The sequence below is a fragment of the Eucyclogobius newberryi genome, unplaced genomic scaffold, assembly GCF_026437365.1.
Source record: "Eucyclogobius newberryi isolate DKJ021-1_F unplaced genomic scaffold, fEucNew1.0.hap1 SCAF_5, whole genome shotgun sequence".
NCBI lineage: Eukaryota > Metazoa > Chordata > Actinopteri > Gobiiformes > Gobiidae > Eucyclogobius > Eucyclogobius newberryi.
In genome coordinates, this window is record NW_027316167.1 from 22,346,299 (window position 1) to 22,367,011 (window position 20,713).

Here is a 20,713-nt window from a genome sequence, read left to right on the forward strand (position 1 = left end):
TCCCGCATTATGTGGGGCTTGAGTGCTCAGAAAAGGTCTGTTTTCACCTAACCCCTATCCACGCCCACTGCTCTGTACTTACTACTATTACTACACAATAACAGTAACAGAGTATTTGTAATTTGTTACTGTCCCCCTGTGGATTTGATGAATAAAATGTATATATATATATATATATATATATATAAAAAAGACAGCAACATTCTTTTTGCAACACAAAAACTAACATTACAATTGTACTAAATACTCAAATAAAACAAAATAACACAGCTTTCTGGAAAAAAAAGTTTATTTGTTTTAAAAACATGAAAACAACAACTTCATTTAAAACACACTTAACATATCATAGCAACAAAAGTACCATTAGTTATAATGAGATTACAGTAGGCCTAGCCCCTGTTATAGTGCTGAGTTACTAACACGAAGAGAAACATTTCACACACAAAAATGTGTAAGGAAATATAAAATAATCAGGAAGACATTATAAATTGCATAAATTGTTTGCATAAACATCTAGCCATTATTAGCCCACTCAATCAAGTGAAATTACACTTTTGATATTATTTAATAGCTTAATGGTTGTTCGTATACAGTTTAAATATTGCAAATATTGATTATTGTTAAACATTGATAAAAACAATTGATAAAATAAAAAAAACATTTCTGTTTGTCTGTACAAATAGGATATGATTATATACATCTTTTTTTTTTCATCCTTGTATGTTGCACTGAATCACCAAAGCAAGTTCCTATGTTTGTGAATTTTCTTCATTGACAATGGCAATAAACCTTTTCTGATTCTATAGAATGCCTAGTCTACTGTAAAAGCAGTAGGCCTAAAACAATTCAGATTTTATGGAATAAAGGCATTATACACATTAAAGCTAACTTAGAAATATGTTAGGGCTTCTCTAAAATAGAATACATATCAATTATTTTTTTTTACAAAACAGTGATTTTGAATTTAATAATGAGATAATATTGACTCGGAGCCAGAACAACTGTACCATTTTCAAATTCCAACAATATTTGGCAATGGCCATGCAAGTGCACATTTATATATTATTCTTTGGTTCAAAGGCTTCAATAATATTCTCAATTGTGGTTACAATCAGCTAATGGTAATCATAGGACATAGTTTTGGTCTAAAACAAACAGTGCAGTTTAAATGTTTAAAAAGACAATAAGGATTGTCCGGCAGGGCAGTGTATTTTGCTATGACAAACGCACACAATGCAACATATTAGTTGTTTAAATCTGATACATTTACCCAGTTAGAAAGATTTGGAATTTTAACTTGCATAAAATTCATTGCATAAGAAACATTCAAAAATCGAATTGCAAGGTCTTAAAAGTGCAGACACCCGATTCATGGGTTGATTTAAATGCTGTTCTCAGTTTTCGCTTTTTCCAACTGGCCATAAAAAGAAATGATGTACAGTTATTTTAAATGCATAGCTCTACAAGATCTAAAGCACTGATAAAATGACCTGCATTTTATACAGATTGACACAAATTTAAGCTTAACTTGGTACTCTTTTCAAATGTGATGCTGTACAAATGACAAATGACTATATATACTAATCAATAAAACATGATCACAACTAAATAAGTTCAACCAATCAAACCAACCGCTGAATGATCTTTACTCTCAAACCACTCCAGTCCACCAGAGAGAACTGTCTCACTGCTCATCTGCTGATACACTGAAGTATTAACCAGCCCCTCTGGAGTTTCACTGTGATATTGCTGATGATTTGGGTCAAACAGAAGGTTTGTATCTAACGTGTTAAGGTCGCTGATGCTGTGATCCGATGTCATTCTGAGTTCATGGGGGAAGTTTGCTCCCGTGTTTATGTCTTGCTCAACACTGCTGGCAGAAACGCAGTTATGTGGGACCAGTTCTGTGTCAGTGCAGCTGAAATCATGCTGCATTACTGTTGCTGGTATCTGCTGCTGAGACGGATCTCCTGGTAACTGTAAATTACTTTTATTACTGTTAAAAATAGTCTGTTCATGAACAGTGTTCTGATGAGTGTAACAGGGGTTGGAGGGGTCTGAGGATAAAAGATGCTGGTCACTGCAGGAAATGTTCGGGTCAGATTCAAGTATCTGGCTGAGATTCATGCAGGCACTATAGCTGGATGGTAGATTATTCATTCCAAGACCTCGCAGAGTATCATCGTGAGACCTCTCCAGCTTGTTCAGCAGCACATTGCCCAGGTGTTTGGTGCTGGACGGCTGGCATTGTGGTGACATTTCCTGAGTTTGCATCATCACATTGAGTGGTACAGAGCGGCTTCTTTGTGCCAAGCAACTGACTGCAATGTTTGGCTGATTGTTGGAAAATAAATTAAACACTTCAGGTGTTATAGGAGAGTTAAAGGGAGACAAGACTGAACGTGGGGTGTTTGTAATGGCACTATTTCCGATATTGGCACTTAAATGTCTTTGATGTACAGCAGGGCTTACACTCCTACATCGGAAAGATGTTGAATGGGTGTTGACTTTATTATCTAGAGGAGCAGGCACAGCAAAGCCCTCCTGTTTGCTCATATTCGCCATGTTTGCGACCTGCTGCTGCACGGGAGAGATGGGGGTCAAACGGCCAAAAGAGTTTTCCTGATGCCTTGCGTGTGGAACCGCAAAAGCATGAGGTTTTTGAAAGTGGTTGTCCAGCAATCCTTGATAGCTAGGTACAATGCCCATTCCACTATTCGATTTGGTTATACTACTACTACTGTTGTTGTAGCTATTATTCATCCACTCCAGCCTGGTCTTATCTGGGTGTGTAGCCATTGGCCTCTGCATGGGCTTTACTGGGCTGCTAGTAACATTGGTGTTATCATGAAAAGTGTTGCTGGAGTTGATAGGAGTAAATGCAAAAGGATTCCTGCACTCAACAGGACTGGGAGGCACAGTGCTACTGCAGTTTGAGAGTGGGGTTCCTACAGGGGTGTGACGGCTGCTCCCAAGGGCACTGTCCACAGGTGTTGTGGAGGCTATGCGTGAACAGGGACTGTCCCCCGTTAGGAATTGGGCTCCTCCCATCATTTCTGCTGTGGGAGTAGGCGTAGGTGTGGGTGTTGGAGTTTGAATAGGGTTGTAATGATTATTTGTAGCAGGGTAACAATGATTCATGATCTGATAATGATTCGTGCTGTCTTGGATTCCAGCTTGTTGGCATTGTAGAGAATGGCAATTTCCAAAGTCTTTGAGGCTAAGTTTCATCTGCTCTTCCATCTGCACCAATTCCTCCACAATGCTATCTTGTGTCACATCATCATCAAAAGAAAAATAATCAATATCTGGCTGCATGGTCACGGAATTTGTTGGAATATCTTGGCTAAAAAAAATAATATTTTCAGTGGCAGTGTTTGGTTGCACAGGATAGATTGTTTGAGCTCCATGAAAATTCTCACTTGAATTTGAAACAAAAATGTTGCTTGTTGCTGGCTTGCTGACATCATTCTGCATTTGGCGTTGCTGTAATAATGCATGATTGGGTGAAGGGACACCTTCAAGGGTGTTTTTTCTTTGCATTGAACTGTCTGTTTTAGCTACAGAGTAAAAACTACTGCCTCTTGAAGAGGAAGCATGGGTGTAACTTTGGGAAGTCATAATTGAATTCATTTTGAGCTCAACTTCCCTGCTCACTGGAGCACTTTCCGGACGAGTGGGGCCTTCGTGTATGTTAGTCAGCATAGCCTTTATACCACTTTCAGGCTCAGCAGCACCATCAAACACCTGCTTTGGGACAAAGAACCGTTTGCTTGGAGATATGTTACAGATGTCTGGGCTGAAGCCTGGACGTTTCCTTGTGTTCTTTGGTGATATAACGTTTCCTTTCACAAATGACATATTCCTGCTTCCTCCAGATAATTGCTTAATGTTGACCTTCAATGAGGAAGAAGGGTTTGTGTTGTGAGAAGAAAATGTTGGGTGCAAAATGCTTGCATGATCAGGATTGTATTTATTCCTGGGGTTATTTGCCACCGTGACAGTGCTTAGAGAAGGCTTTGCGGTGCAGTTAGTTAATGCCACTTCGTCCACTCCAAAAACCTTCTTTGAGTGTAGTATAGGTACACTGGCAGCCCGCTGTTTAGCCCCTCCACATGGATAAGGAAAACTTCTTTGGCTGCTTTCATGAATGGCTTCAACTTCCATTTCAACATCAACGTTATTGTTGTCTGCAGCCTGTTCTTGCACAGGTGCCAGAATGGGCACAGTAGAAGCACTTCTCAAAGTTTGTCTGGGACCGCATTCCTCTGCAGGGCTCCTGAGACCTGCAGATGCTGACCTAAGAGTAGCACTGGTGAGAGAGGTGGTGGCAGTATGACTGTTAGGTCCCAGAGATATTGATGCCATTTTAACTAAACTAACTGGACTAACGTGACAGGTCGTCATCACAGTTTTGATTGGACTGTTAGCAACAATCATTGTTGAAGGTGAGTGCAGAACAATAGCTGATGTAGACAATGGTTTTGGAAGAATTTGTGGATAGCGCTGCCGTGCTGATCCTGCTGGACTGAAGACAACATTTTGGGGGGATTTGAGACTCTGCTTTAAAGTTGAAATTGACTGGTTTACCATGTGGAAATTCAGCGGTAGACCTTTGTTCTCCATTGGAACAATTGGGCTTGGAGATATTAATTGCCTGCACGTTTGAGTCTAGGAGAAAAAGATGCATTAATTAGTAAGAATACGACACATCTGGGGACATTATTATTTAGTATAAATATTGGGTTACAAACGTTTGGCTTTCTCACCATAATGGGACTTGGAACAGCCCCCAACATTATGCCCATGTGTGGCTGGGGTGAAGGAGTGCTAGGATCATTGCAAAGAATGCTCTCTTGTCGGTTTTGGTCCTCTCCAGGAGATGGTGAGTGCAATTTCAGCTCTTGTTGCTTTCTCTGGATCTTCCTTTGGAGCTGCTGCTTTGCATCAATAGAAGGGGGTGACACTGTTGTGACTTGAGACGGAAATGTGTTTATTTCTGCAGCTGGAACAAAAGCTGAGACAGACTGAGGAGTTCTCCTTTCTGTTGATAATAAATGTGGACGAAAATTATAGTATGCAGTGACATGCATTTACCACTAGATGACACTGTTAGCCCTCTAGTCGGGTCTAGTTTGACCAGCTGCCTTACCTGTTGCAGCTCCAGTCATGATAGTAAGGGCCGCCAAAGACTTGTTGCTTATGTAGTGACTGCTGACAAGGAAACGAGCCAAATCTTCCACTGCATCAAACTGCCGTTTTAAAACTTTTTGGGCCCATTCACAAACGAGATCACAAGCTGTAAAGCGCATTTCTTCTTTTATGCCACTGGTGTGTACAGGCGAATCAAGAATGTCACACTGTAGAATGAAACCAAACAAAAAATTACATCAACATTATAAACACAAACCTAACCAATAAAAAGTTATATTCTCACCCCTTCTCCAGGTGTGTTTAAATTTAGACAGGGTAAAGATGGTATATGGACAACCGGTCTCTTCCTTAGACCACTGTAGCAATATGTAAACATCCGTCAAGGGTAAATATTGAGGACAAATATTTCATTCATTCACTTTCTACTGCTTGTTCCCGTTAGGGTCGCAGGTGACTAGAGCCTATCCCAGTGACTTTGGGCCTTAGGCGGTACACCCTGGACTAGGGCCAGCTCGTCGCAGTTAACCCTGAAAACAACCTGAAAAATATTTCACTTTGTACAATATCTTGACAAAACTTTTTAGGTAGTTACTTATATAGTATATTACACTTTTGAAACATTACTTGAAAACTAAAAACAGAGGTCATGGTCACATTGAGTCCCCTTTGAGGCTCCATGATACTGCGCCCAAAGTAGAGAGGACTTTATTTCATTTCACATCTATATTTATAGAGCAGCTTATGAGCTGCAACAGCAGATGGTTGAGACCAGAGACAAGCCTGACTGTTACAGTTCATTCCAGTAAAGTCAATTTGACTAAAGGATATTTTGATTTTCCTCTCATGCCAAGTCGACGAGCTTTCATATTTGGGAAGACATTTTTCATAATTTTCCCAAAGTCAGCCGCGCTTAAAGGGTGGTAATTGAGGTTTTCACAGAAACTCCTGAAAAATAAAATGCAAAAACATTCAGTGAGGAAACATCAAGTGTACATGATTTACATGTAGTAAAGGTAAATCTGCAAGACACCTGAATACTAAAACATGATGTTCGTATTACCAAAAGAGTAAGACATAAAATGGTGTGTTGTGAGAGTGAATGTAGGAATAGATGAAAATGATCCCATGGATATAATCTAACATGTTTACAGAATGTGTTTTCATTAACATGCATCATTCCCACCAGAATAAATACATTAAAAATATTTTCAAAAAAACTCAAAAACAATTTGTGACATCACATGATTCCAAGACAAAATTGTAAATAATTAGATAATACATTCTCCACTTTTGGTGTCATTAAGTTGCTGTATATAAGCCATTAGGGGTTTTTCAATTCCTCTCTCAGACTTTCCATTCTAATATTACCAACACTTGCTGCACTGTAATTCCCAAGCCTCCAGCATCTATTTATACTGGCATTGCAGCTTATAGCTGACTGTCTGTCCCAACACAAGAAAGTTAAACATAAAGGGTTTGAAGTACTGAAGCATTTTACAAATGCACAATATGACACTGAGTGACATAAGTTTCTCTTTAGCCTGATGAAATAACAAACACAAAAACAGAGCAGTGACAGTGTCCCCACTGCATATGCCTCAATAGTTCATTCCAGTGAACTAAATTATACTACACAAATCCTTTTGTAATTTTGTATTTGTTACATTTGGCATTGTCAAATACTTTTCACTCAATCAAATGGTCCTCGATTAATAAAAAAGCAAGGGAAATGTTCAATCAGTGGATCCAAAGACCCATACAACGGGTCCTTTGTCAAGGTAAGTTTCAAGATCTGAATTGATCCAAATACTTTGTTCATGCTCATTGTTTTAAAAAAAAATGTTGCCCTGATACATTTCTTTTACACATGGTGTTATTACGTACTTGTACTCGTCATACACCTCTTGCTTTGGAAGAGAAGTCTCTGGATACTCCTCCAAATGATGACGAATCCAGTTGAATGCATGCGTCTGCTGTGTGCGACTTGAAGAAGGGGCACTCTGGTCACTGAGAAAAGACAGGATTATATAAAGCTTCAATCAGTATGTACAACAACTAATTTTAAGAATAATAATTACCATTTCTCTGAGGTGTTACAGGGACCAGAAGGCAGCTTGAGGTAGAGGTAGAGCTTTTCGATGTCTGAGAACTTCTCAACATCTTGCTTTTAAAGAGGGCACAAAAAGGACTAAAATTACAATTTACTATTGTGTATGAAATCAAGACCAAACACTAAACTGCTATCAGACAGGGATGGTCAGGAAAGTAATTAATAGTAAGTATTGGTTTAATTATGTTAAGTATAACTAATATGTACGGTATAAGTCTTGGCTGGTTGGTTACCTTTCTTTATACATCAAAGTTAGAATCAGAATCAGAAAATCAGATCAAATCAATCAAATTCATCCCAGAGGGGAAACATAAGTAAGACTTGTTATACTTATTATACATAGCATCATCATAAGCTACTTTTCGTTGATTAATTCGTAAGGGCTGGAACTGCAGTGCACATAAAAAAACAATTTAGTCAAATAAAAACATTTTCGAAAAATCTATGATAATTGATCATATCTGGTCATTTTTTCATTTGATCTATGATGTCTATAAATCATTTTGATCTGTCTTTGACATTACACTAAGACGTACAGGCACCGTTGCAAACCAGATATCTTACATTGAGATCTATGTGATTGTTTGCTGCCCAACGGCACGTAGTGACTGCAGACAGATACTCAGAGCCAGACAGACTTTCATCGTGGAGGACGCTGTATGTAAGGTGAACTCCCATGAGCTGCTATTAAAACCCTTCAGTGCGGACAGCTCGGCATTGGATTATACAGATGCATGTACACACGCTTTCATTCATAACTATTCACCCTTTCAATTTGCTCCTAAGAATAAATCCTATTCTCTTGATCTTTTCTAATTTGGTTTCTTCGTTGTTAGGGAGACACAGGTTAGCAAGAGCTGGAGATAACACGCATTTAGCTTCTTAGTCACAGGCAGCTGGAGTAAAACACATAATTCTTATTAATAGCTGCTGTCATTTTTTGAACAGGAAAATTAATTAGGTCCTTGGCTGCATTTCAAATGTAATCATACAAAAACCTTTTAAATAATTCAATGGGCATCTTTGGCCTTTTTGGCAATGCTTTCAGTGTTCTTGGCCTGTCAAAGCTTATATGTTTCTATGCCATTTCCTATGTACAATTTCAGCTTTTAACGTAATTCACCTTGAACACACTATGCAGACTAAAACAGTAATTATGTTAGAGTCTCTCCATACACTTTGTATGCTGTAGGGAAACAGATCTGAAGAACGCGCTGACAGAGACAATACAGAGGGACATGTTAGGGACATAACTCGCAAAACCTTATAAAACACAATCATATGATACAAATTCTAACCTTTACTTAACATTACTTTTTATTGGGTAAGGTAGACAAAACTACATTTATCTTTATAAACAAACAAACAAAAGTATGTTTAAAATATATATAAATACATGATTAAATTAATCAATGGCTTTACTTGCAATATTCAGAGGCAACATGTTTTTTGTAATTTGGTTTAATTGATTAATTATCAATAATCCTAAAGCATGATCAAGATGATAACATGCCACTCACCAGAATGTTTTCCACTTTGGACTGAACAGATTTGCTGTAAAATATAAAGAATAAATTAGTAAGTGAGTGAAACATGATCACTTGTCTCTAAAGTGTATTTATTTATAAAGCAGGGGAATGTTTGGCATGAGCTGACCCTCCCTCTAGCATCTCTCAGGTCATGTAACCACCATCAAGAACACATGTTGTCATATGTAAAAAATGAGGCAGGCACAGGAGTCGACATTGTCTTGAAAATAGTGTTATAGTTGGCTTATAACATGGTGTAACTGCGTACAAACTGGATAAGGCTGTCACAAACTGGTTAAGCTTATTTAAAATTAAACAGCAACAGTTACAAAGCCCATATCCTTGAATAACGTCTCCAGGTCTAATTGCTAATCTGCAAACGGGTCAGACGGTTGTTGACAATGAGACAGAAGGCAGGGTACACTCAGTAGCACAGTGTGGCAGGGAATCAGGAGAGGACTCTAAGCCACGGCAAGAACAGTTCACTTTAATTCACTGTTACCAGGGGACGAGGATTGCCTAGGCCAGTATTAAGCTGCTTGCGAGGCAGGTTTTTAACGTACAGGAAATACACCGGAGACCAATGATTTTACAGTTTAAACTAGTAAAATATTTACTAAAGACTTAATCTGGATTTATACATTATACATTATCGTCATATTATTGTATATTAGACACAAAACAGAGGTAAAATTTAGCTGTATGTGTGAATCAGCAACAGATAAAACTGATCTATGATGAATGTTTGAATTATGTATATGGGGCCTAAATGTTTTCCTAACACTCATAAAACCATCATGACACAAGTTAGCAAAACTGTGATATGTAATGATGATTATAATTCTAATAATAATAATTATTATTATTATTGCTGTTATTATTATTATTAATATATAAATAAATAAAATACTAATATAATAATACAATTAGGTCTTGTTTGTAATTGTGAAATGCATGGACAAAATAAGCTGAATATTTTCTCACCAGATGGAGTTCTTGATCCTATTTTGCAGAGCATTGGTTTCGGCGATCTGCAGCCCTGGGAGCAGTCCTGGGACGATGCTGGGGGTGCTAGCCGCCCCCCGCCCCACCTGCAGCAGCTGAGAGTCCGTCTCGTAGGTCCCGGACATCTCAACGGGCCTCGGCGTCGGGCTAAGCTCACGGGAGACGGGTTGAAAACAACATGTGCCTAAGGACGCCACGATGCTAACGGGACAGAAATGCGTCCTGTTTTTGTTGTCCCACCGACCACCTTCAACATTGCTTAGTTAGTCCAAGTTCAAGCCGACAAAATTATGTGCTACAACAAGTGAATACCCAGCAGGTATATGCAAAAAATATATAATCCAAATGTGGTTTTAAAGCTCACAGTGTTTTAGTTAGAAAACGGCCATAGTGCGCTCCGGTGTGGTCGATAGCTGACGGGGTGAGATTTGCTGCATGTGCATGTGGCTGTAGTGTAGTAGCTGCTGCTCGCACGCATGCGCACTGCAGCCTTAGAATTAAAAACAACACAATCATGGCTCTGCCATGGCGCATACACATACAAGTGAATACGGCTCTGACTTCGCCTACTTGGACGAGTAGCCTACGCATGAACAGGTGCAGGTCACGGGGAAATTTAAATTAAGCAGAAACAATCTCATAGAGCAAACATTACCGCCGTAGTTTAGGCTACATACAATGTGATACATTGAATGAACTATTTCAATACCACAATTTCGTTAGAAATAGTAATAACAAGCTATCAATTCCAAAATATCTTTGCCAATTTACATGAAGCCCATTATCGGCTTCCGTACTATAACTCAAACTTAACAGTTGCTAAGCAACCACGCGCGCGTCTCTGCTCTGCAATGGCTGAAAGGAGTTTACAAAGAAAAATCACTATTTCCCAGGTTTGCCCTTAGATTTATGTTTTATTCGACATTGCTTGACTTGTGCATTATCAATATGTATTATATTTTAGATATAAACAGAACTATAGCTCAAAAATGTGTAAAGAAGGAGCGTGGTATAGTGGGCATAGTGGTGGTGGTGCATCATATTACACAAGCGTCACAGTTAAATACAACTTTGGAGAATGTCTATTTCTTATTATTAGGCCAAGAAACCATTGTCAACCAAAACGTCAAAGAGAACAAAACTATGTGAAGCAAGACCACAGGTATCAACCCCTGGAGCAACCAGCGAACCAAAGGATGACATGCTTGCAAAGGAAGAGCATTACAAGTAAGAGGTAACATAATCACACAGATAGAAATATAATTTGTTGTCTAATTTTCTGTACTGTACATTCTGTCAATTTTATCCTGAAGACGTTTAAATGCCGAACTTGAAGCCAAAACTGCTGATTTAGTCAGACAGACTGAGCAACTTATGGTAAGAGTTGCTATGGTCTACTTTAGGGTAAAGGCAGATGTTAACAACCTTTTGTCATTTTTAGAAAGACCAAAATGAAGTTTTGTCAAAGCCCTTGACCACTCTCCAGCTCACAGACCTTGAGGATGATGACGATGTCAAGTAAGTATGATTTAAAAAACATAAACTCAAATTGCTTTACTACTACTACTACTACTACTACTACTACTACTACTACTACTGCTACAGATCAATGGCTCCTTTACAAGACAGAAGTCAGAAGCCTCACATTAAGGTAACTTCTTAGTAAACTATGTTTTTAGTGTGTATCTAAACTTTTTTGAACGTGTATCTTTGCCTCTGGAGGTGAAGACCAAGCATCAGACCACTCTGAAAACGATTAATTCAGCAAAACAACCTAAAGAGAAAACAATGTAGGTCCGAGCTATTTCCCTCAAGACAAAAATGCACACATCATATTTCTCTAAATGTCACTTTCTAATAGTCCCAAGATGTCCCCTGCAAATGATGTGGTTGTGTTAGAAACAGCAGTTGATACATTTTTGTCAAAGACCATACTAAACATGGAAGAAATGATGGATGAAGAGCACAGTGTGAAAGCAGAGACACCTTTTTCTGGAGATACAATAGCGCCCGGTATGTACATACACATGTCCTTTACGTGTTAACTAATCTTAGTTGATTTTCCAGTGTATCTTTTCCATTAGTACATGCACACAACTGCATTAATTTGCAATGTGCCTCGTGTATATTTTATGTGGAGTTTAGTAGAAAAAGCTTCAGTTGTAGTCATCTGGACTCAGTTAGAAAAAATAGACGTTTCGACTCTCATCCAAGAGTCATTGTCAATAACAGAATTTAGATCGAGAACTCCGATATTTATCCTATTCTGTGGTAAGTCCAGCCCATTGGGCGGAGCCTTCCTGAAGAAGAAAGAGTTGTTTGTTTCAACAGAAACTCCCCCTTGTATCTACCGAGCCTATTCAGAATTTTAATGGGCTATTAGAATCCTCTTTGTCTTTGTGAGACCCTGGCTCAACCACCCTGAGTACCTGATTAGCATCTAAATGTCCTGGTCCTGGTCCTCTACCTTTCCAGGGGTTCAGTATACCATTATAGATACCAGGTAGATTGAATCTTAGCCCTCCATTCCTGTTTAAAGAAGGTCTTTCTTTTTTAACAAAAATAGCTTCCTTAACTCCTCCTCCTAAATGCTTGGCACATACGAACGCTTGAAAAGAGATCCGACCAGTGGCTACAAGAAGAAAGTGATAGACTGTTTACAAAGGCTGGAAAAAGAGGAAGTGATAGACCGGCCTCTGTATTACAGACTGTATCCTGGGGAAGCCATGCCTTGCATTTATGGCCTTCCAAAAATACACAAAAAGGAGGTTCCACTCAGACCCATAGTGTGCAGCACAGATTCCATCACTTACAATGTGGCCAAGCATTTAACAACTATATTGGCTCCACTTGTGGGGAATTCGGAACATCATGTGGAAAACACGCACAACTTTGTGGATAAAGTGAAACATCTCCAACTGGACCCAGATGACCTCATGGTTTCATATGATGTTGTGTCCCTGTTCACCTGCATCCCGACCTCTGATGCAGTAGCAGCAGTGAGGATCAGACTGCAGGAAGACACCACCCTACAGGAAAGGACCAAACTGACACCTGAACACATATGTAAACTGTTGGACATCTGTCTGAACACCACTTACTTTCAATTCCGGGGACAATTTTACAGACAGATTCATGGCTGTGCCCTGGGCTCGCCCGTCTCTCCCATAGTGGCCAACCTGTACATGGAGCACTTTGAGAAGAAGGCACTGACCTCTTTCTCAGGCATAGCCCGAAAACTGTGGCTTCGCTATGTCGATGATACTTTTGTAACAATCAAGAAACAAGAGTTGGAAACCTTCTCTGATCACATCAATGCTGTGGACCCACATATCAGGTTTACAAGAGAAGACGCTAAGGAGAATCGCTTGGCCTTTCTTGATTGTTCCACGATCAGAGGAGAGGACGGGAAACTCCAAATAGAAGTATATAGGAAACCTACACACACGGACCAGTATCTGCTCTTTGGTTCCAACCACCCACTACAGCACAAGCTGGGGGTGATCAGAACCTTACAACACAGAGCTCAAGGTGTGCCCACCAGCTCAGAGGGCAAGAAGAAAGAGGAAAAACATGTCCGTAATGCCCTCTCAGCCTGTGGTTACCCCGCTTGGGCTCTCAACAGAGTGAAGAGAACCAAGAAGCAGGACAAAAGGGAAACTGAACAGAGAAGGAAGGGTGTTTCTATTCCTTATGTCTCTGGCCTGTCGGAAAAAACTGCAGAGAATTTTTAGACAACACGAAGTCCCTGTTTATTTTAAACCAGGAAACACTTTAAGACAAAAACTGGTTCACGCTAAGGACAAGTTGCAGACTCAAAAACAGAGCAATGTAGTTTATTCGATCCAATGCAGTGAAGAAAGCTGTAAAGAACGTTACATAGGTGAGACGAAACAGCCTCTACACAAGAGGCTTTATCAGCACAGAAGAAATACAAGTTCAGGACCACAGAGCGCCGTGCATCTCCATCTTGAAGCCTCTAATCACTCGTTTGAAGACGGTGAGGTGAAGGTTTTAAGCAGGGAGAAAAGATGGTTTGAAAGAGGAGTTAAGGAAGCTATTTTTGTTAAAAAAGAAAGACCTTCTTTAAACAGGAATGGAGGGCTCAGATTCAATCTTCCTGGTATCTATAATGGTATACTGAACCCCTGGAAAGGTAGAGGACCAGGACCAGGACATTTAGATGCTAATCAGGTACTCAGGGTGGTTGAGCCAGGGTCTCACAAAGACAAAGAGGATTCTAATAGCCCATTAAAATTCTGAATAGGCTCGGTAGATACAAGGGGGAGTTTCTGTTGAAACAAACAACTCTTTCTTCTTCAGGAAGGCTCCGCCCAATGGGCTGGACTTACCACAGAATAGGATAAATATCGGAGTTCTCGATCTAAATTCTGTTATTGACAATGACTCTTGGATGAGAGTCAAAACGTCTATTTTTTCTAACTGAGTCCAGATGACTACAACTGAAGCTTTTTCTACTATGGAACACGCCTGGACGAATGAGGGATTACACCGACATATGTGGAGTTTATTTGCTCTTCGTATTAATCAGGTGTTTCAGAAGTTCAAATACGAGTGCTGAAGGCAAAAGTACGGCTTATGCAAGAAGAACTGGATCAATTAACCAGTGAATATTACAAGAAGGTACAGCATCATTAACAAAAACTATACACCAATGTGTTTAAGTGGACAAACTATAAATAATTGTTATTCTTTGGAAGGATGATGAAAATATTAGGTTAAATGCAAAAATGAAAGAGCTTGAAGAAGACCGGACTAGACTACGGAAGTCAGAGAGCATCATGCAGACACAAATTGAGAAACACAAAGCTTTAGTTGAGACATCTACCAAAAAGTGTGATGGACTTCAATTACATGTAGCGGAGTTAAATAAGGTTTGTACTTTAAAAAAAAACACAATAGTTATATGTACAAGTATATCGTGCTAAATACACTTGTGTGTTTGTATAGGAAATTGAAAGCCTTAATAGATCCAGCAAACAGGCAGCAGCTCTCCATAACACTGTGGAGATTCGCCTCAATAGATCCATGGAGGAAACACAGAGGCTGAAGAGTGAACTCAACAAGATGAAACTCACCAACAAGGTAATCCAAGCATTTATTGGAAGTCAAAACAATATTTGATTATATTGAATGAATGACCTGTAAAATAATTTTCTGTTTCCTCAATAAAGAAAATAACACAATGTTACGGCATTTATTGAAAATATAAAATTTAAGAATGTACATGTACATCCAAATACATAAACTTGGTTGATTGACACATTCAACAGTTTTGATGCTAAAAGGTGCCAATGAATGTCAGTACAACATTGATATAAAACAATTGTTTGAGTTTAAACATATGTTAATACCCATGAAATGCTGATTGTACTCACACACTTAACGTTTTTCTTAACTCATTCTTACTTTGTTGTTTGAATAGGACAAAATTGACGAGGAACACCAAAGCAAAGTAAGCCTACTTGCAGAAAACAAAAACTTGAAAAAACAGAAAGCTGAACTCATTGTGGGCTTCAAGAAACAACTTAAACTAATTGATATTCTCAAACGAGAGAGGGTAAGTTTCTCTACTGTAACCAGAAACCAGTTTGTATTTTTATACGTCTCGCCCTTTTCGTCCCAAAACAGATGCATTTTGAGGCTGCCAAGCTTTTGTCCTTCACAGAAGAAGAATTCATGAAAGCACTTGATTGGGGGGGGTCATAATTTGTTGGATTTTATATTGTATGTCAAAGTTGTCGTATTAGATCTGCTTTACTTCTATCAAGTTTCCCTGAACTGCAGTAGCAACAGTTTGAAACAGGTTTATGATTAATAATAAAATGTTTTCTTTAAAACTGTTGATTCTCTATGCAACACTGGATAAAAGTATTTTACAGGAGCCTTTTACTTTTGTTATGGAAAAATGTCATGCCACCCTTGTGTTTCAAAATCTGTGTCTCAATACTAAATGTCCGCTGCCTGTTGTCATCACAGGATGTGCTAAGATGAACACTGGGTCGTTAAGATGGGAAAAAGAACAACTGATCTATTATGAAGCTAATTTATCAAGGCCTTGTCCCCATTTACTGGTGTAAACTGGTTTCTTTATTGTAAACATGGCATTCTGGTTTGATATAAAATCTGTGTCTACGGTTTTGACTTGACTTGGGACAGCTGGGACCCTGGGAGGGACAGATTTGTGTTTACAAGTGCTCTCGTTTTATTCTACAATAAAGGATTATCTTATCTTATCTTAATAAGTATTTCAATAGAAAATCCATAACACTGCCCTCTAGTGGCAAAGTGTTAATTACGATTCTCCCATCCATCTTCAGAAAGGATTCAATTGTAGACATAATGGACACTGTTTTAGAAACCTTTGGACTGGCATCCAAGAGTCATTCTCAATCTGCAGAGCTAGTCAGAGAATATTTATCCTACTCTGTTTTAGAAAACAAAGAAAATTGGACAGGCTATTATCAGGACGTTCGGCCCTGTGGGCAGGGCTTACTCAGAGTAGGATAAGTATCTGTGTTCTCAGACTAGATCCACAGATTGAGAATGTCTTATTTTCTAAAACAGTGTCCAGATGATACAACTGAAGCTTTTTCTACAATTAATCACTCCTGGTCGAATGAGCACAGACTTGTTTCATCATCATGGCGAGTTTGAAAGTTTTTTCTGAAGTCTTCATCTAAATGCTCAAGGTCATCTACACGAAGCAAGCCCTGAAAAAAAAATAAAAAATGATAACATAACATAATAAATGTAGCAAAAATGTAAAATATTGAAGTAGTCCATACCTTTGGAAAGTAACCAAGTAGTTGTTTTGCATGTCGTTGTAGAAGTTTTTGTCTCTCTTCTTCAATGATTTTCATGCGCCACTCTTCTCTCTCCTTCTCAAGGGCCATTTCTTTTGCCTCAAGCGCCTAAAAGTATAAAACAGAAATGATTAGTTTTGCCTCTTATTGACGCTTTAGTGTTGCAGCCATCAATCCAAATTGTATCAGTTTCTTTCTGTCGTTTTGTTGTATTGTACCTTATCTGCCTCTAGCTGCCGCCTGCGCTCCTCTAGGAGTCTCTCCACTTCACGTTTGTGTTCCAACTGCTTCAAACGGCGCTTCTGCGCGTTCATCTGCTCTATTCGATCATCCTCTGCAAACTTGGCCAGCATCATTTTTCTGTAATCGTTTTCTTCTTCTCTTGCTGCTTGCCTTTGCATTTCTTTGAAAGCGATTTGCTGTTGACAATTCTGCTGCATCATCAGACGATAACGGATCTTCTTCTCCATTTCCTCCTGTGAGATAATGTATTAAACAAATGTCTTTGTCATTATCATATAATCATTTGATATTTATATTTGTGTGAAATATCTGAAAACCGTTCTTGTCTTTAATGGCTATAGAAAAAAAACTTACAATATCTTTCCGTCTGTTAGCCTCCTCCTGCTCCTCTAAATAAACCTCTTCACGCACTCGCTCCATGTCTTCCCGTTGCTGCCGTTCTTCTTCGATCTTATCAGACAACTAAAAAAAAGGAAGATGCAAGTCTCAAAAGTGTTCACTATGTTATTTCAGTAACTTTCGGGAACATAAAAACTTGTGTACTTGTTTTAGAAGTTTGTCCTTTGCTTCTTCTTTTTCTTTATTCGTGGCCTTTTGCATTGCCTCCTTCTGCCGTTGGCGCTCGGCATACTCCAGAATTCGTCTGTTCTCAGCATCCATCTGCTCCTGCTCCATGCGTCTCCATTCAGCCTGCTGTCTCTTGAACTCCTCAATGTGTTGTTGAGTGGCTTTGACCTTCTCCCACTTCAGCTGTCTTTCCCTAAAAATCAATTTCAAAATGTTTCTTTTAGGTTGCATGTGACTCCTGTACTTTTAAATGGCCTTGAAGCATGACGACTTGAAGCAGAGGAAAATATTTCTCTAACTTCAGATTGGTGGCTTTGTTTTTAAAAAATAAATAGTAAAATAAAAAAATATTCTGTTGGATAAACTATATGTATCCTGCAGCTGTTATGCTGTGCTGTCCTTTCAAACGTATGATATTTCCCCTCTGTGTATGACAGAGCTGACCCACTAATATGCATGTGGTACCTTATGATGAGTACATTTCTATCAATCAAAACCATCCAGACAGATTTGACATTTCACCGGCAAAATGTGTAGTTTAAAGTCCATGTCAGGTTCTCCTGCTTTCCTTTAGTTTGGTAGCATAGCACCTGTGGTAAATATTTATCCTGGTTTTACTTCCATTAGTTTGTGAAGAAATTTAGAAAAATGTAAGTTTAAAATGACAGGAAGTTGCACTTGGTTCTAAAACAGAATCACTCTACCTATGTCATCAAAAGGCGACGTGGCACTGAAAACACACAAATTAAACAAAATATGGTGTGTGTATAATATATATATATATATATCTTTGTCAAATAACTATTGTTTAATTTCTATATATTTTGGCTGTTTGACAGTTGTAGAATTACCTCTACCTATGTCACGTTTGCTGCTCATTTCCAACCAGGAAGTACAATTTACAAAAATGGTCAAACTGGGGGCAAAATGTGAGGTGAAAGTTAAAATATAACCGTGCTCACTACGTTAAGTGAAAGTTGTAGTCTAACCTGCCATATAGACTTTAACGTACTGTAGAGGAGGTAATCTTAGAAAACATAATTCGGGAGATCTTTCTCCAACGACAAAAATGTTTAAGCTTTTGTGATGATAACAATTGTCAAAGTGTTAATGTTGTATCGTGTCCCATTAAAACACCACCACACACATACAAAAATGCAACTGCACATCATGACTGAGTCTGTTGGTGAAATAAAGTAAGAGTGCATGTTTGAATTCCCGTTTGAACATTCCTAAAGTAAGTTTCCTTTGTATGGGTGAGTAGATGCTGTAAATTTACCATGATTTTCCAATAAAGCCATATAACGTTTGTCACATTCCCTTTGTCAAGCAGTATAATGATAAATAAAATGGTATATGCAAGTCAAAGGTTGTCCCATTATATTATACAACAAAACTATACTTACATCCGATCATCTTCATAAATCTTCTTAATAATCTTGTCGACCAAAAACTTTTCTTTGAGAAACTCCTCATAAGCCTGTTGTTTTTTGTGCTCTCGCTCCAAGAGCTGCCCATCCAGCTCTTGTTGATAACGTATCTGCTCCTCGTGCTGTCTCTTCTGCAGCTTCTGTGCTTCAAGACGAGTCTGTTCTTCTTCCCTTTTCATCTTATGTGCAAAATCTGCTTCAGATCGCTTAAGACAAGTCGAACAATAAAGAAATCAATGTATTATGGACAAGACAATTACAATCCAGTTGATTTTAGTTTTTTTTTTATCCCAGTTTGTAAAAATGACTCCAAATGTCATAATGAACCTGACAGAAAAGGTGCTTACCATTGTCTCACATCTTATTGCTTCATGCTCAGCAATTTGGGCAGCTCTCCCTTTGTTCAAATAAGCACACCTTAATTTGTACTCAAGTTCCCTGAGCTCTGGGCTAAACGTGAGGAAGGAAATGTGTTTAGTTGGTGTTAAACATAACAAAACTGATGTAGGAATACCTGTTATCCTTAATGTGCTGACGAATTTTTTCTTCCCTTTCCTTTTCACTGCTGATGCGTGCCAGCTCTTTTGCAATTCTTTCCTCTTGTTGTAGCTGCATTTGTCTGTGTATTCTCTCGTCATCTGCCTGCATTACAAAAGCATTGTTGGCTTATGAATGTCTGGTTTACATAAAGTAAATAAGATTCAACAGTTAACGTTACCATTTGAATGGCACTTTCCATGCGCCTCTCCTTGAGCTCCTGCCGCTCCTGGCGCAGACATCTCCGCTTCTCAAAGACCTCCTCCTCCTGCAGAGTCACCTGCAGCCGCCGGTCTTTCTCTACACGGAGCGTCAACTCATGGCGTTTCTGCTCTTGCTGCTTCAGGTTTAATAACCGCTGCTCGTTGCTAGGCCAACCAGTGTTACGAGTCTGATAATACAGTGAGAATCAAAAAGTGAAGGGAGTAACAAACTTTAACAAACACAGAAACGATGACATTCGTTATTAGCATATCAGTTAGCCTAAGTTCTTCCCGCGGGCGAAGGAAACAAAAGATTAGAGTTCACTTACCATGTCTGTAATAATAATATCCTCCCATGTAATGCCACAAATACTGTTTTCAAATAATGGAAATTTGCCAAATAATTTTTTGGGTTAACGTTAAAACTCAAAGACGTGCCACAAAAGACGTCTCAAAGTATGTTCCATGGTTGTTTGACGTTGAGTTGCCATGGGAAACGGATGCTTGTTACGTCAGTTCCTGGCTCAAAAAGTGTATATTCGCTCTCAGGAGAGGGGCTTTCTCCTTTTCCCTCCCTCTCTGTCTCTCTTTTTCTTGCTCTCTTTCTGTCTTTTTCTCTCTTTCCCTCTTGTTTACGCGTAAAACACATACTTTGAGGACGCACCGCTCCAGTAGGTGGCGGTAAATGCAGCTTTCAGTTGGCTGCCCGCCGCCATTAAAAATAACAGAAGAAGAACTTCAGATAAAATCTCGTCATATTAGCCGCCTAGAATGAAATTTGTTTTAATAATGGTTGAATATTTGTATGTTTCTACTGTCATGGTGAGTTGAGAAAAAGTATATATAGTAAAAAAAAAAAAAAAAAAAAAAAAGATTTTCATTGGAAATCAAACGTGTATACAGCCCAAATACTGAAATAAAACCATCAAAAACAATTTATTTCCCTTTTCGAAATATGACTTAAAATAAATAATTTAAAATTGTATGTTTGTGCTCCCACTTAAATCAATGTGATCTAGTCAGGTCCTCGTATCAATAAATTGTGATTTGTTTAATTGTTACTATAATTATACAATGACTGAATTATAATTCAGTGATTACTAAACCT

At 38.7% G+C, this 20,713-nt stretch overlaps 3 protein-coding genes across 4 annotated transcripts; 1 reads left to right on the forward strand and 2 right to left on the reverse strand.

Annotated features, from left to right (window-relative positions):
* Window positions 1-279: 279 nt before the first annotated feature.
* Window positions 280-9,985, reverse strand: LOC140380631 (DNA-binding protein RFX7-like). The gene is made up of 9 exons (XM_072464492.1): window positions 9,778-9,985; window positions 8,785-8,818; window positions 7,233-7,318; window positions 7,039-7,161; window positions 5,979-6,099; window positions 5,438-5,518; window positions 5,153-5,360; window positions 4,770-5,044; window positions 280-4,671 (listed from the first exon to the last, which is right to left on the reverse strand). Exons 1-9 carry the CDS (start codon window positions 9,921-9,923, stop codon window positions 1,615-1,617), a joined length of 4,131 nt encoding a protein of 1,376 aa, XP_072320593.1. The 5' UTR covers window positions 9,924-9,985; the 3' UTR covers window positions 280-1,614.
* On the forward strand, window positions 9,945-15,931 carry tex9 (testis expressed 9). Of its 2 annotated transcripts, none has more exons than XM_072464493.1 (11): window positions 9,945-10,117; window positions 10,898-11,025; window positions 11,112-11,175; window positions 11,240-11,316; window positions 11,404-11,449; window positions 11,521-11,588; window positions 11,660-11,811; window positions 14,351-14,442; window positions 14,520-14,693; window positions 14,770-14,904; window positions 15,245-15,931. In XM_072464493.1, the coding sequence occupies exons 2-11, from the start codon at window positions 11,000-11,002 to the stop codon at window positions 15,500-15,502; spliced, it is 1,092 nt and encodes a 363-aa protein (XP_072320594.1). In that variant the 5' UTR covers window positions 9,945-10,117; window positions 10,898-10,999; the 3' UTR covers window positions 15,503-15,931. The 2 variants fall into 2 exon arrangements, with proteins under 2 accessions (XP_072320594.1, XP_072320595.1); XM_072464494.1 differs by lacking the exon at window positions 9,945-10,117 and having other exon boundaries at window positions 10,822-11,025; window positions 15,245-15,379; window positions 15,451-15,715.
* Window positions 15,932-15,945: 14 nt separating this feature from the next.
* On the reverse strand, window positions 15,946-20,321 carry mns1 (meiosis-specific nuclear structural 1). The gene is made up of 10 exons (XM_072464629.1): window positions 20,257-20,321; window positions 19,584-19,770; window positions 19,380-19,507; window positions 19,213-19,315; window positions 18,842-19,071; window positions 17,412-17,628; window positions 17,223-17,330; window positions 16,844-17,101; window positions 16,608-16,733; window positions 15,946-16,532 (listed from the first exon to the last, which is right to left on the reverse strand). Exons 1-10 carry the CDS (start codon window positions 20,319-20,321, stop codon window positions 16,425-16,427), a joined length of 1,530 nt encoding a protein of 509 aa, XP_072320730.1. The 3' UTR covers window positions 15,946-16,424.
* Window positions 20,322-20,713: the final 392 nt, after the last annotated feature.

What these genes read in the sequence shown, in the direction of transcription:
- LOC140380631 (XM_072464492.1), bottom strand. Translation starts at nt 9,923, where the DNA reads ATGTCCGGGACCTACGAGACGGACTCTCAGCTGCTGCAGGTGGGGCGG. An exon ending in TGAGAGGAAAATCAAAATAT is followed by an intron (nt 5,519 to 5,978) that starts CCTTTAGTCAAA and finishes ATGTTTACATAT; the next exon opens with TGCTACAGTGGTCTAAGGAA. An exon ending in CTGTTCCAAGTCCCATTATG is followed by an intron (nt 4,672 to 4,769) that starts GTGAGAAAGCCA and finishes TTTTTCTCCTAG; the next exon opens with ACTCAAACGTGCAGGCAATT.
- mns1 (XM_072464629.1), bottom strand. Translation starts at nt 20,321, where the DNA reads ATGGCGGCGGGCAGCCAACTGAAAGCTGCATTTACCGCCACCTACTGG. An exon ending in CAGCACATTAAGGATAACAG is followed by an intron (nt 19,316 to 19,379) that starts GTATTCCTACAT and finishes CCTCACGTTTAG; the next exon opens with CCCAGAGCTCAGGGAACTTG. An exon ending in TACTTGGTTACTTTCCAAAG is followed by an intron (nt 16,533 to 16,607) that starts GTATGGACTACT and finishes TTTTTTTTTCAG; the next exon opens with GGCTTGCTTCGTGTAGATGA.
- tex9 (XM_072464493.1), top strand. Translation starts at nt 11,000, where the DNA reads ATGCTTGCAAAGGAAGAGCATTACAA. An exon ending in GTCAGAAGCCTCACATTAAG is followed by an intron (nt 11,450 to 11,520) that starts GTAACTTCTTAG and finishes TTGCCTCTGGAG; the next exon opens with GTGAAGACCAAGCATCAGAC. An exon ending in ATGTAGCGGAGTTAAATAAG is followed by an intron (nt 14,694 to 14,769) that starts GTTTGTACTTTA and finishes GTGTTTGTATAG; the next exon opens with GAAATTGAAAGCCTTAATAG.